The 13,667-nt window shown below is 45.8% G+C and overlaps 2 protein-coding genes across 2 annotated transcripts; one reads left to right on the forward strand and one right to left on the reverse strand.

Annotated features, from left to right (window-relative positions):
- Positions 1–1,163: 1,163 nt before the first annotated feature.
- On the reverse strand, positions 1,164–3,837 carry LOC140419854 (uncharacterized). Its single transcript, XM_072503909.1, has 2 exons — positions 3,518–3,837; positions 1,164–2,547 (listed from the first exon to the last, which is right to left on the reverse strand). The coding sequence occupies exon 2, from the start codon at positions 2,215–2,217 to the stop codon at positions 1,459–1,461; it is 759 nt and encodes a 252-aa protein (XP_072360010.1). The 5' UTR covers positions 2,218–2,547; positions 3,518–3,837; the 3' UTR covers positions 1,164–1,458.
- On the forward strand, positions 3,752–10,547 carry LOC140419845 (uncharacterized). Its single transcript, XM_072503892.1, has 2 exons — positions 3,752–4,231; positions 4,634–10,547. The coding sequence occupies exon 2, from the start codon at positions 4,965–4,967 to the stop codon at positions 6,099–6,101; it is 1,137 nt and encodes a 378-aa protein (XP_072359993.1). The 5' UTR covers positions 3,752–4,231; positions 4,634–4,964; the 3' UTR covers positions 6,102–10,547.
- Positions 10,548–13,667: the final 3,120 nt, after the last annotated feature.

Here is a 13,667-nt window from a genome sequence, read left to right on the forward strand (position 1 = left end):
TTCTCTGCAAGGAGACAAAAACATTCCCTGAAAGACCCAGACACACATTTCTGGACACAATGGTAGGGCTGGGCTGGTTAGGAGGTGACAAGTGTGGCAACATCTACTGATTACTTGTGGAAAAGGTCAGGACCCCACTGGATGAGACCAGACGGAAATGGGGGGAGGAAATCAGCATGGAGATAGGGGGAGGACTCTGGATTGAGGTCTTGTACAGGATCAACTTCACCTCCTGCGTGTGAGTTGGGGGGGTGGACAGGGAATGTCAACTGGATGGACGGGAGCTCGTGAATAGCAGAGAAGGAACAGGGAGGAGGGCCACTCACAGGAGGGAATACAAACCCCTCCCACACAGGCTAAACCAGGAAAACGGAGGGAGTCGCCCACCCTCGAAAACTAAATAATGTAAAGTGACACTGGGACCTCAATCACGGATATGGTGACAGCGCGGGGCTCGGGTTTTGTTGTTTTTATTGTTAACTATTATTACCATTGTTCTTGTGTTGTTTTTTTGTCTGCAAAGCTGTCTTTGTATTAAATTCAAACGCCAGTAAAAATATTGTAATAATGTCATGGAGAAATTAAACAGAATTTGGATAAATGAAACTAACATTAAGCTTTTACCCGAGGATTTGCAATGGATCAAAAAACGAGTTATAGCTCATCAAACATTTGTCAAAGTCATGCAGAAAGCTGAGGGAACCGGGGAACAGACCAAAATGATTCAAGTGACCAACTGGTGGGATGATATTTGGAACTGGGTAGCAAACATACAGATACACCCGGGGATAAGAATTGCTTCACACCGTATGATTATTGGTTATAACTCTGATTTTGTTGTATCAGGTATTTACTTTAGCCATGTTTAAACATTGGGAAGTTGAGATGGAAGGGAAGTTAGAAATGGAATTGTATGTGTGAAAACATGAATGAATGAGAGATAAAAATTAAAGTGTAACGCGGCCTGGACTTGAATGCCTGCTTCAGTAAGGTGGGGTATAATCAGGAAACGTTTGTGGTCCAATTCACTGAGGCTTCATAGATCAAAGGGGGACTGTAGCCAGACAGCGAACAGCTAAGCATCCACAAGGCATGATGGGAAAAGTAGCCAATCTTAGACTAGCATAGGGACTGTGAAAACAGCTGTAGTTGCAGAACCAGTCTGTTGAGAAAGGAATTCTGTATTTATTTTTGATTGACCTACAGTGGTCGGAAAAACACTATTTACTATCCAGAATAAAATTAATGCCCTTCATCAGCTTTTGTGTATCATTTTGGGGGAAATGTCCTCTCCCAAGCTCAAAGAACATCAGCCCACTGGAAGCAAAGTCGTGAGACCGGCCAGTCCAGCAGAAAGAAACCTTCCGACCCTCCCACCTCACCAATTGTCAGAATGAACATGGTTCAGTCCTGAATGTGATTAACAGCAGCAATAACAGCAGAATCCAACCCTTGTAATCACTCGTGAACTTTCTGGTGTCTCAGCAGGGGTGTGGACCGAGTGAATCCCTTCCCACACACGGTGCAGGTGAATGGCCTCTCCCCAGTGTGAACTCGCTGATGTTTTTGCAAGGTGGATAACTGAGTAAATCCCTTCCCACAGTCAGAGCAGATGAATGGTCTCTCCCCAGTGTGAACTCGCTGGTGTGTCTGCAGATTAGTTAGCTGAGTGAATCCCTTCCCACAGTCAGAGCAGGTGTATGGCCTCTCCCCAGTGTGAACTCGCTGGTGTGTCTGCAGGGCAGTTGATGTTCTAAACCTCTTTGTGCAATGAGAGCAGCTAAATGGTCTCTCCTCAGTGTGAATGCGCTGGTGGATCATTAAGTCCCGAGAGCTTTTGAAGCCACTTCCACAGTCAAAGCATTTAAAGGGTCTCTCCTCGGTGTGAGTGATATTGTGACTCAGCAGGTTGGATAACCGAATGAATCCCTTCCCACACACAGAGCAAGTGAATGGCCTCTCCCCAGTGTGCACTCGGTGGTGTGTCAGCAATTGGGATGAACGACTGAATGCATTCCCACACACAGAGCAGATGAATGGCCTCTCTCCAGTGTGAACCCGCTGGTGTTCCCGGAGTGTGGATGAATCACTGAATCCATTCCCACACGCAGAGCAGGTGAAAGGCCTCTCTCCAGTGTGACTGCGCTGATGAATTTCCAGCTCAGATGGGTAACGGAATCCCTTGCCACAGTCCCCACATTTCCAATGTTTCTCCATGATACTGGTGTCCTGTTTCTTCAGGTTAAACAATCAGTTGAAGTCTCACGCAGAACATGGATCAGGACTTTCCCTGCTGTGAATGGTGCGATGTGTTTTCAGGCTGTGTAACTGTTTAAAGCTCTTTCCACAGTCAGTGCTCTGGAACACTCTCACTCGGGTGTGTGTGTCTCGGTGCTTTTCCAGTCACACTGATATTTGAAGCTTTCTGAAGCAGACAGATTCAAAGGTCAATGATATTCCCGTCGTGATGAATTGAGCGACGCTGTTGGATCCTGACGTGATATTTGGTTTGAGATTTCTGACTGTAAATCCTCACTTTGTAATATCCTGGAAAAGGTGTGAACAAAAGTCATTACTGTTAATACAGGACATTCATAACACAATTCTAATTTATATGTAACATTCTTTCCTCCCATTCCTAAAAAGATATAAATCGCCATCCCACACACTCTCCCGCAATTCTCACTCTTCTGTATTGGATATTCACCCTCCTAATTCTCCTGAAGCTGTTGATTCGGGCTGATTGACAGATCCATGCTCACTGCTTCCTGTCCTGGACACAGATACCGAGAAATCTTCAAGCAGCTGGCAGCCTAACAGAAATATGTCTGCGTTACTGGACTAAAAATGTGTTCAATGCATCGGATTGTTTCAGCTGGTTAGGATACAGGGGATTGTGAATACTCATGATTTTGAGCTTGCTGCCTATGAGGAGAATTAAGCAGAGATGATCAATAATTTTGAAATGAAATCGATGGGCGCTGCAGGTTTACAGAATGAGGCCCACTCGAGACTGACAGAATTGCTCGATGGAGAATCGAAAACGACTCGAGTTGTTCAATGGACTCCTTCTTTGCTGTGATGACTCTATGGCTGGAAATATTTATTGTACCAACTATATTATAAGACTAGAAAATAATGAATGATCTTTATTACAGAACTATAAATAATATATCTAATATGTACCATATAACAACACTAGACATATCTTTGTCCAGTATTAATTTACTGTCCCCTTAAATGTCAGCCATCTCCTGGGGAAACCAGCCCTTTAATTGTGAACATTAGGAAAGAGACCATCCTTTTAGCCAGACAAATAAATGTGTCAAGCTGAGGGAGCAAAGGATGTCAATGTCTTTCAGAGAGAGAGAGAGAGAGAGAGACCTGGGTCTCTCTTTCCAGAGTCTGCACCCTCCCTGGATTCACTTCCTTTCCCTTCAGTTGCTGCAAGTGACCAATTGAAGGTCAGAATGAGAAAAGAAATGGAAAGGGGGAGAAAGGAAAGTGTTTTACTCACTGATGTGGAAGACAGGAGGAAGATTCCGTCTGTGTGAAGCTCAATCTTCATTCGATTGGCTGGGTGACTGGAGTCCTTCCGGTCCTCCAACTCTTCCCATTGGTCAGACTCTCATCTTGACAATCGGGGTAGGAGGGCTCGCACATGCGCAGCTGCCCCTTTCATTTAGGCATGCGCAGTCCCGGGCCCGTGGGGGGAAGGGGAGAGGTCATTGAGCGGCTTCTCGCTCTGGCCGGAGCCGTCAGCCGATTGCCTGTCTCGAGCAGGGGGAGGGGGGAAACCGGGTGGTCGTGTCCGCACGCTGGGCCTGTGCACTGGATCCCGTATACGTCACCACGGAGTAGAATGGCCTCTATTGGCGGATTCAGACAGGGCTCTATTGTGACGTCACAATGACTCAGAGGGGCGTTCCCAGCACACAGTCTGCCATTGGGGCAACATCACTGGTCACAGAAACACACTGCGGATTGGACAGCACCTCAGCGCCCCCTGGGGGCCGGAGGGGTTAACGCGAGAGTCCACTCCATTATTGCAGCTAGGAGGGAGATTAACCAATGGAAATACGGGGAGGACCGGAAGCTAGTGGTCCAGTCACTCAATTGTCACTGGTTGCAGGGGGCTTCCTCCACTGTCTGACCAGCAAAGCTGCTGCTCTGTCTCTGAGTGAAGATTGAGCTTCACACGGACTGAACCCTCCTCCTGTCTCCAACATCTGTGAGTAAAACACTTTTCTCCCCCTTTCCATATTTTTTCTCATTCTGACCTTCATGGGGCCTTGCAGGAACAGTCTGCTGTATCTTCACCAACTGAAATAATCCTATCCATTAAACACATTTTTAGGCCAGGCATATATCTATCTGGCAGTCTGCATGAATTTTTTTCAGGTCTCTGTGTCCAGGGCAGGGAGCAGTGAGCATGCATCTCCATCAGCCTGAATCAGCACCTTCAGGAGAATTGGAAGGGTGAATATCAGATACAGCAGAGTTAGAATAGAGGGAGAGTGTGTGGGATGGAGACTTACAGCTTGGGGGGAATGAGAGAGAAGAAACTAGAATTGTGTTTTCTGAATTTCTGCCCTGTACTGACAGTGATAAATTTTGTAAACTCCTTTTACAGGATGTTAGAAAGGGAGGATTTACAGACATCACCACAAACCAAACCTCACATCAAAATCTGACAGAGTCGCTCAATTCATGGGAATCTAGGAGGAGAAATGTTTGTCTGCTCTGTCTGCTTCTGAAGGCTTTAAACATCAGTGTGACTGGAAAAGCAACAAGACATACACACAAGTAAGTGTGTTCTACTGCAGCAACTGTGGAAAGAGCTTCAACAAGTTACACAGCCTGAAAGAAATCACATCATTCACAGCGAGGAAGGACCGTACACGGGTTCTGTGTCAGACTTCAGTTGATTGTCTAACCTTGAGAGACACAAGGATACCCGCACCATGGAGAAACGTTGGAAATGTGGAGACTGTGGGAAATTATTTAGGTATCCATCTGCAGTGGAAACTCATCGACGCATTCACACAGGGGTGAGGCCATTCAGCTGCTCAGTGTGTGGGAAGGGATTCAGTGTTTCATCCAGCCTGCGGAGACACCAGCGAGTTCACACTGGAGAGCGGCCGTTCACCTGCACTGACTGTGGGAAGGGATTCACTCAGTTACCCAATCTGCAGACACACCAGCGGGTTCATAATGGGGAGAGACCGTTCACCTGCTCTGAGTGTGGGAAGGGATTCAGTACTTTATCCCAACTGCAGATACACCAACGAGTTCATACTGGGGAGAGGCCATTCACTTGCACCACGTGTGGGCAACGATTCGCTGAGTTATCCAGCCTATTGAGACATAATGTCACTCACACCAATGAGAGACCCTTTAAATGCTCTGACTGTGGGAGCAGCTTCAAAAGCTCTCAGGTACTGATGGAACACCAGCGCATTCACACTGAGGAGAGACCGTTCAGCTGCTCTGAATGCACAAAGAGGTTTAGAACGTCAACCACCCTGCGGAGACACCAGCGAGTTCACACCGGGGAGAGTCCATTCACCTGCTCTCACTGTTGCAAAGGATTCAGTAATACATCCACCCTCCGGGCACACCAGCGAGTCCACACTGGGGAAAGGCCATTCACCTGCTCTCAATGCGGGAAGGCATTCACTCAGTTATCCAACCTGCTGAGACACAATGTCACTCACACCAATGAGAGACCCTTTAAATGCTCTGACTGTGGGAATGGGTTCAAAAGCTCTCAGGGACTGATGATCCACCAGAGCACTCACTCTGAGGAGAGACCGTTCAGCTGCTCTCACTGCACAAAACGATTTAAAACGTCTTCCACCCTGCAGGAGCATCAGCGAGTTCACACCGGAGAGAGGCCATTTACTTGCTCTGTATGCGCGAAGGGTTTCACTCTGCTGTCCAGGCTACTGACACACCAGCGAGTTCACACCGGGGAGAAGCCGTTCAGCTGCTCTGTGTGTTGGAAGGGATTCACTCGTTCATCCAGCCTGCGGAGACACCAGAGAGTTCACCAGCAATTACAGGCATTGGATTCTGTTGTTAATCACATCCAGGACTGAACAGTGTTCATTCTGACACTTGGTGAAGTGGGAGGGTCGGAGGGTTTCTTTCTGCTGGACTGGCCGGTCTCACGACTTTGCTTCCAGTGGGCTGATGCTCTTTGAGCCTGGGAGAACACATTTCCACTGAAGTGATCCACAAAAGCTGATGAAGTATATTTATTTTATCCTGATAGTTTTTCCTGCCACTACAGGCAGATCCAATGGAAATATTGAAAGAACTGGAAAAATATATATTTTCTTGAAGGGGAAAGGTAGGACAAATAAATCCAGAGGTCCTGGAATGATGAGAGGGATAGAGGTGATGATCAGAAGGATGAATTGCACAGACGACAGATGTCAGGAAGAAAATACAATGGCAAATCAGTTTAAATATTGAAGGACCAGAGGGGAAATGGATAAGCTAACAAGAAAAGCAAGGAGCGTGCATGAAAAGAGAATGGCAGCGAATATAAAGGGGAATCACAAGATCTTTAAACATAGAAATAATAAGTTGGGAAACGAGAGTTGGGCCGATTAGGGTAAAAAAGAAGGGGGACATTTCCCAGTCTTAGACACAGGGCTGGTGCCAAAGAACTGGAGAATTATGAATGTTACACCCTTGTTCAAAAAGGGATGCAAGGATAAAGCCGGCAACTACAGACCAGTCAGTCTGACTTCAGTGGTAGGGAAACTTCTGGAAACTATAGTTTGATACAAAATCAATAGTCACTTAGACAAGTGCAGAATAATTAAGGAAAGCCAGCCTGGATTCATTAAAAAAAAATTATGTTCAACTAACTTCCTGGAGTTTTTTAAGGTGGTAACAGAGAAGGTTGATAAGGGCAACACTGTTGATGTGGTGTACATGGATTTTCAAAAGACATTTGATACTGAAATTAACAATAGACTTGTGAGGAAACATCTAACTCATTGAATAAAACTTGGTTAAGAAATTGGCTGAGTGACAGAAAACAGAGTAGTGATAAATGGTTGTGTTTCAGATTGGAGGAAGGTTTGTAGTGGAGTTCCCCAGGGGTCAGTATTCGGGGGTCAGTGTTGGGATCCTTGCTCTTCCCAATATATATTCATGACTCAGACTGTGGTGTTCAGGGTTTGATTAAAAATTTGCAGATGATACAAAAATTGAAACATTGTCAACTGTTATGAGGATAGTCTTAAACTTCAAAGGGACATTGACGGGTTGGTGGATTGGGCAGACAAGTGGCAGATGAAGTTCAGTGCAGAGAAGTGTGAGGTGATTCATTTTGGCAGGAAGAATATGGAGAGACAGCAGAAAATAAAGGGAGAAACTCTTAAAGCAGGCTCAGGAACAGAGGGACCTTGGTAAATGTACAGAAGTCATTGAAGGTGGCAGGGCACGTGGAGAGAGCAGTTAATAAAGCAGATAGTACCTTAGACTTTATAATAGGGGCAATGAGTACAAGAGTAAGGGGGGCATTGTACAGAGTACAGAGGAGATTCCAGAGATAAAGAACTGTAGCTATGAGGATAGGTTGGAGAGATTGGGTCTATTTCCCTTCGAGAAAAGAAAATTGAGAGATTTGATAGAGGTACTCACAATCCTCAGGGGTTTGGACAGGGTAGATAATGAGAAACTGTTCCCACTGAAGAGAGAATCAGGAATGAGAGAGCACAGATTCTAAATAATTGATGAACAAAGTAAGTGATGTGAGGGAATGTTTATTCACCCAGAGTGTGGCAGGAGTCTGGAACGAACCTCCTGAGATTAACAAGGATGATATCAGAGCTGAGAGGGTTTAAGGTTCAGGAGAGATTGAACAGGTTGGGGACATTTTCTCTGGGAAAGAGAAGGCTGAGGACTGACCTGAGAGAGACTTTAATGGGTGTGATTGGATTGACATCATCAACTCATCACTGTGATTGCAGGATGGAAATTCAGAACTGACAATTCTAGTTGTCACAGAAAATCTTTCCTATCAAACTATAAATCTCTGTCTCCCAGACACTCCCTCCTCCCTATTGACTGTAACACTAATTGGCTTTCCCCCAATTCTCCTCTCCTGAAGGTGCTGACTCTCGGGTTCAGTTTCACTCCCACCTGTTGCCCTCCCCAATGTGCCACCCAGGTGTCTAAATCTTTACACCTGAAGGTAACAAACTGTTTTGCGAAGGGGTACGTCACAATCCAATCCAGTGACCACCCAGATGTGCTTTGTGACGTCACTGCCGCCCCCTGTCCCAGTCCCAGGAGTTTGGAGACTGGGCTCTGGATGAGTAATGGCGGCCGCAGTTATCACAACCCCCCTCCTCCCCCTCCCCGCTGTGGAAACCGCTCTAGCCGCCGATCGGGCAGACGTCCCGAGTCTGCGCATGTCGAAGGGAGATGGGGCTTTCCATGTAATAACAATCTTAGTTTCACAAGTAGGCTTACATTAACAGTGTAATGAAGTTACTGTGAAAAGCCCCCAGTCCCCACATTTCAGCACCTGTTCGGGTACACAGAGGGAGAATTCAGAATGTCCAATTCACCTACAAGCACGTCTTTCGGGCCTTGTGGGAGGAAACCAGAGCACCCGGAGGAAACCAACGCAGACACGGGGAGACTGTGCAGACTCCGCACACACAGTGACCCAAGCCGGGAATCGAATCTGGGACCCTGGCGCTGTGAAGCAACAGTGCTAATCACTGTGCTACCATCCCGCCCAGATGCGGGGGAACGTCCACCCCTGACCTTCCTGCTGAGGTGTTGACCAATGGGAAAAATGGAAGGACTGGAAGGACTCTGATCCTCCAGCCAATCAGAGCATGGCTTTGTGTGAATGAAATTTGAGCTTCACTCAGACTGAAACGTCCTCCTGTCTCCAACAGCTGTGAGTAAAACACTTTCTTTTCTCCCCCTTTCCATTTCTTTTCTCATCCTCACCTTCAATTGGTCACTTGCAGCAACTGAAGGGAAAGGAAGTGAATCCAGGGAGGGTGCAGACTCTGCAAAGCTTGGCCCAGGTCTCTCTCTCTCTCTCAAAGACATTGACATCCTTTGTTCCCTCAGCTTGACACATTTATTTGTCTGGCTAAAAGGATGCTCTTTCCCAATGTTCACAATTAAAGGGCTGGTTTCCACAGGAGATGGCTGACATTTAAGGGGACAATAAATTAATATCAGATAGAGATATGTCTAGTGTTGTTATATGGTATATATTAGATATATTTATGGTTCTGTAATAAAGTACATTTATTATTATTTCTAGTTTTGGAATATAGTACTGTAGCTACGTTATATATTTCCAGTCATAAAGTCATTCCAGCACAGGTGGGCAGCACGGTGGCGCAGTGATAATTGATTTCAGGAAGCAAAGTACTGTACACACCCCTGTCAGCATCAACGGGGCCGAGGTGGAGATGGTTAGCAGTTTCAAATTCCTAGGGGTGCACATCTCCAAAAATCTGTCCTGGTCCACCCACGTCGATGCTACCACCAAGAAAGCACAACCGCGCCTATACTTCCTCAGGAAACTAAGGAAATTCGGCATGTCCACATTAACTTTTACCAACTTTTACAGATGCACCATAGAAAACATCCTATCAGGCTGCATCACAGCCTGGTATGGCAACTGCACAGCCCAGAACCGCAAGAAACTTCAGAGAGTCGTGAATACCGCCCAGACCATCACACAAACCTGCCTCCCATCCATTGACTCCATTTACACCTCCCGCTGCCTGGGGAAAGCGGGCAGCATAATCAAAGACCTCTCCCACCCGGCTTACTCACTCTTCCAACTTCTTCCATCGGGCAGGAGATACAGAAGTCTGAGAACACGCACGAACAGACTCAAAAACAGCTTCTTCCCCACTGTCACCAGACTCCTAAATGACCCTCTTATGGACTGACCTCATTAACACTACACCCTGTACACTTCATCCGATGCCAGTGCTTATGTAGTTACATTGTATATGTTGTGTTGTCCTATTATGTATTTTCTTTTATTCCCTTTTCTTTTCATGTACTTAATGATCTGTTGAGCTGCTCGCAGAAAAATACTTTTCACTGTACCTCGGTACACGTGACAATAAACAAATCCAATCCAATCCAATTAGCACCGCTGCCTCACGGCGCCGAGGTCCCAGGTTCGATCCTCCCAGGTCACTGTCTGTATGGAGTTTGCACATTCTCCCCGTGTTTGCGTGGGTTTCACCCCCACCATCCAAAGATGTGCTGGTTAGGTTGATTGGCCACACTAAATTGCCCCTTCATTGGAAAAAGAATTGGGTATTCTAAATTTATTTTAAAAAAAGGAAAAGACAAATCCTGGCACTGGAGTTCATTCGGCAACACGAGTCCATGCTGACTCTCTGTCACACAATCCAGTCAGTCCCATTCCCCCTCTATATCCCCGTTCCCTTGCGGGATTTTCACAGTAACGTCTTTGCAATGTTAATGTAAGCCTACTTGTGACACTAATAAAGATTATTATTATTAAAACATTGTTTTCCTTCAAGTGCCCATCCAATTTCATTTTGAAATGATTGATCACCTCTGCTTCCGGTAGCTTATGGCAGCGAGTTCCAGGTCTTCACCTCTTGCAGCCTAAATCCTCCCTCACTCATCCTGTATCTCAATGATACAATCCTCTACATTACTCACATTCTGAATCCAGTTGTAGAAATAAGTTTAGCTTGCAGGCTGCATGAAGGTTTTCAGATCTGTGTCTTGGACAGGAAGTGGTGAGCAAGGGTCTGTCGAATGAGGGTGAAAGCATCTTCAGCAGATGTGGATATCACAACAAAAGACAGAATTGGAACAGCACTAATAGGTGAATGAACCCCAGGAATGACTGAGGAACAATTAACAGGCGTTTCAGATATGACTGAAAATATCATTATGAGATGAATTGCCCAAAGCGGAAATTCAGGATCGTCAAAGTGACACACGACATAGAGAATTCTGAGGCTGGAGGTGATGATGATTAATCTGAAGGAATTGTCTTCATCACAGGGAGCTTTGGTCCAGTATTTTATTTAGCGAATGCAAAGTCCCCAAGCCAAGCAGTTTCTTCTGGTCCTGCTGTGTTGGGTGCAGATAGGCCTCCGCTGAGTCTACGGATTGGACATTCTGCTATGATGTGGTGCATAGGGGGCTGGTACTAATGCCCCATCTGTGGAGGTTGGTCAAGCAGGGGCCCTGGCCGGTTCTGAACCTGTTAAGTGTGGACACTCTTTCCTGGGAAGGTTGAAAGCAGGCAGCTGTTGGGTTGGGTTTGAGATCAGGTACTTGTTTGTCAAGTCCAATGATTCCATTAATTTGCCCAGGTGGAATTTGCATTGACGTCTTGTGTGGGAGGATTTTTCCAGATCGGCCTTTTGGATGGGAGTCGTACCGTGGATGGGCTGAATATATCCGGATGAAGTTGTCCAGTGATAAGTGTGTTCAATGAAGGGAACTGGCTATTTCTGATAGGTAAAAGGGTCATTGATTTAGCCATTTTAATGTAAATACTAAAGCCCAGTTTAAAATCCATTTTAAAATGGATTTCATCATATCACTTCAAGCATAACTTAGATTACAAAAACACCCAGCTTGCAGAATTTGCAGTGGCAAAGCACAGAATTTAAAACATCTAAGAAGCTGGCTAAAGTTTATGCAACATTTTACTGAAAAGTCAAATTGATATTATAAACTGTCCATTGCTCTAATGAACAGAATTGCAAAGGCTATGCAACCATACCACAATCTGATCAAGGTCACCATGACTACATGAACCCGCCATTGTTCCGAATACAGATAATAGCGCAGTCAGCAATAAAACCAGTGAAAGCTAGAATAGATTATAAGAATATATCACATTCCAACACACATGAACATCTAAAAATGCAACATATCCAAATATACATTGCACATTGATGATTGACAATTAACCATCCAACCAAATGCATTTGAAACCCATCCAAACCAATCAGCACATTGCAGGGATAGGGACAGATGGAGTCAGACTGATAACATTCCCCTTAAACATAGAGGTCCGGGCAGACATTTTCCATCCAGGATCACTCTATACCTTTTACCTGACTACTCGCTATCCTTATTTCGTATTTTCATATTTCCACTCTACCTCTTGAACTTTGCGCAAGCTGTTTTGCTTTGAGCAAGAACCATGACTGTATTTTGAAAGTTAAATCTGTTGTAAACCATTAAGCCAATTATTTCTCTTTAAAGTCTTTCGCTGGCAAGGGCTTTATTGAGAACATTTGATTTGGTTTTTTTTTAAGATATATTTTATTGAAGATTTTTTGGCCAAACATAACAATAAGTAGTGTTTCCTTTATACATCAATAAAACAATATAAATAACAATGGCCAGTTTTAAACAAATAAATAAATAATATTTGAACAAAATCAAAAACAAAACTAAATGGCAACTGCCTTGTCCACGATAAATACTCTCCAAAAATACAATCCAACAATCCAATATACAATTACATATACCAAATACCTATGCATATACAATAACATCCCTGAGAGTCCTTCTGATTCCTCCCCCCCGCGCCCCCCCCCCCCCCCCCCCCCCCGGGTTGCTGCTGCTGTCTTCTTTTCCATTCCCTCTATCTTTCTGTGAGGTATTCGACGAACGGTTGCCACGGCCTGGTGAACCCTTGAGCCGACCCCCTTAGAACGAACTTAATCCGTTCCAACTTTATAAACCCTGCCATGTCATTTATCCAGGTCCCCACACCCGGGGGCTTGGCTTCCTTCCACATTAACAATATCCTGCGCCGGGCTACTAGGGACGCAAAGGCCAAAACATCAGCCTCTTTCGCCTCCTGCACTCTCGGCTCTTCTGCAACCCCAAATATAGCCAGCCCCCAGCTTGGTTCGACCTGGACCCCCACCACCTTCGAAAGCACCTTTGCCACCCCCACCCAAAACCCCTGTAGTGCCGGGCATGACCAGAACATGTGGGTATGATTCGCTGGGCTTCTCGAGCATCTCGCACACCTATCCTCGACTCCAAAAAATTTACTGAGCCGTGCCCCAGTCATATGCGCCCTGTGTAACACCTTAAATTGTATCAGGCTTAGCCTGGCACACGAGGACGATGAGTTTACCCTACTTAGGGCATCAGCCCGCAGCCCCTCCTCACTCTCCTCCCCAAGCTCTTCTTCCCATTTCCCTTTCAGCTCATCTACCATGATCTCCCCCTCGTCCCTCATTTCCCTATATATGTCTGACACCTTACCGTCCCCCACCCATGTCTCTGAGATCACTCTATCCTGCACCTCCTGCATCGGGAGCTGCGGGAATTCCCTCACCTGTTGCCTCGCAAAAGCCCTCAGTTGCATATACCGAAATGCATTCCCTTGGGGCAACCCATATTTTTCCGTCAGCGCTCCCAGACTCGCAAACGTCCCATCTACGAACAGATCTCTCAATTGTGTTACCCCTACTCTTTGCCATGCTCCAAATCCCCCATCTATTCTCCCCGGAACAAACCTCTGGTTATTTCTTATCGGGGACCGCACCGAGGCTCCCGTCTTTCCCCTATGCCGTCTCCACTGCCCCCAAAATTTCAGTGTAGCCACCACCACCGGGCTTGTGGTGTATTTCTTC

Source organism: Scyliorhinus torazame, chromosome 5 (genome assembly GCF_047496885.1).
Source record: "Scyliorhinus torazame isolate Kashiwa2021f chromosome 5, sScyTor2.1, whole genome shotgun sequence".
Taxonomy (NCBI): Eukaryota; Metazoa; Chordata; class Chondrichthyes; order Carcharhiniformes; family Scyliorhinidae; genus Scyliorhinus; species Scyliorhinus torazame.

What these genes read in the sequence shown, in the direction of transcription:
- LOC140419845 (XM_072503892.1), top strand. Translation starts at nt 4,965, where the DNA reads ATGGAGAAACGTTGGAAATGTGGAGACTGTGGGAAATTATTTAGGTAT.
- LOC140419854 (XM_072503909.1), bottom strand. Translation starts at nt 2,217, where the DNA reads ATGGAGAAACATTGGAAATGTGGGGACTGTGGCAAGGGATTCCGTTAC.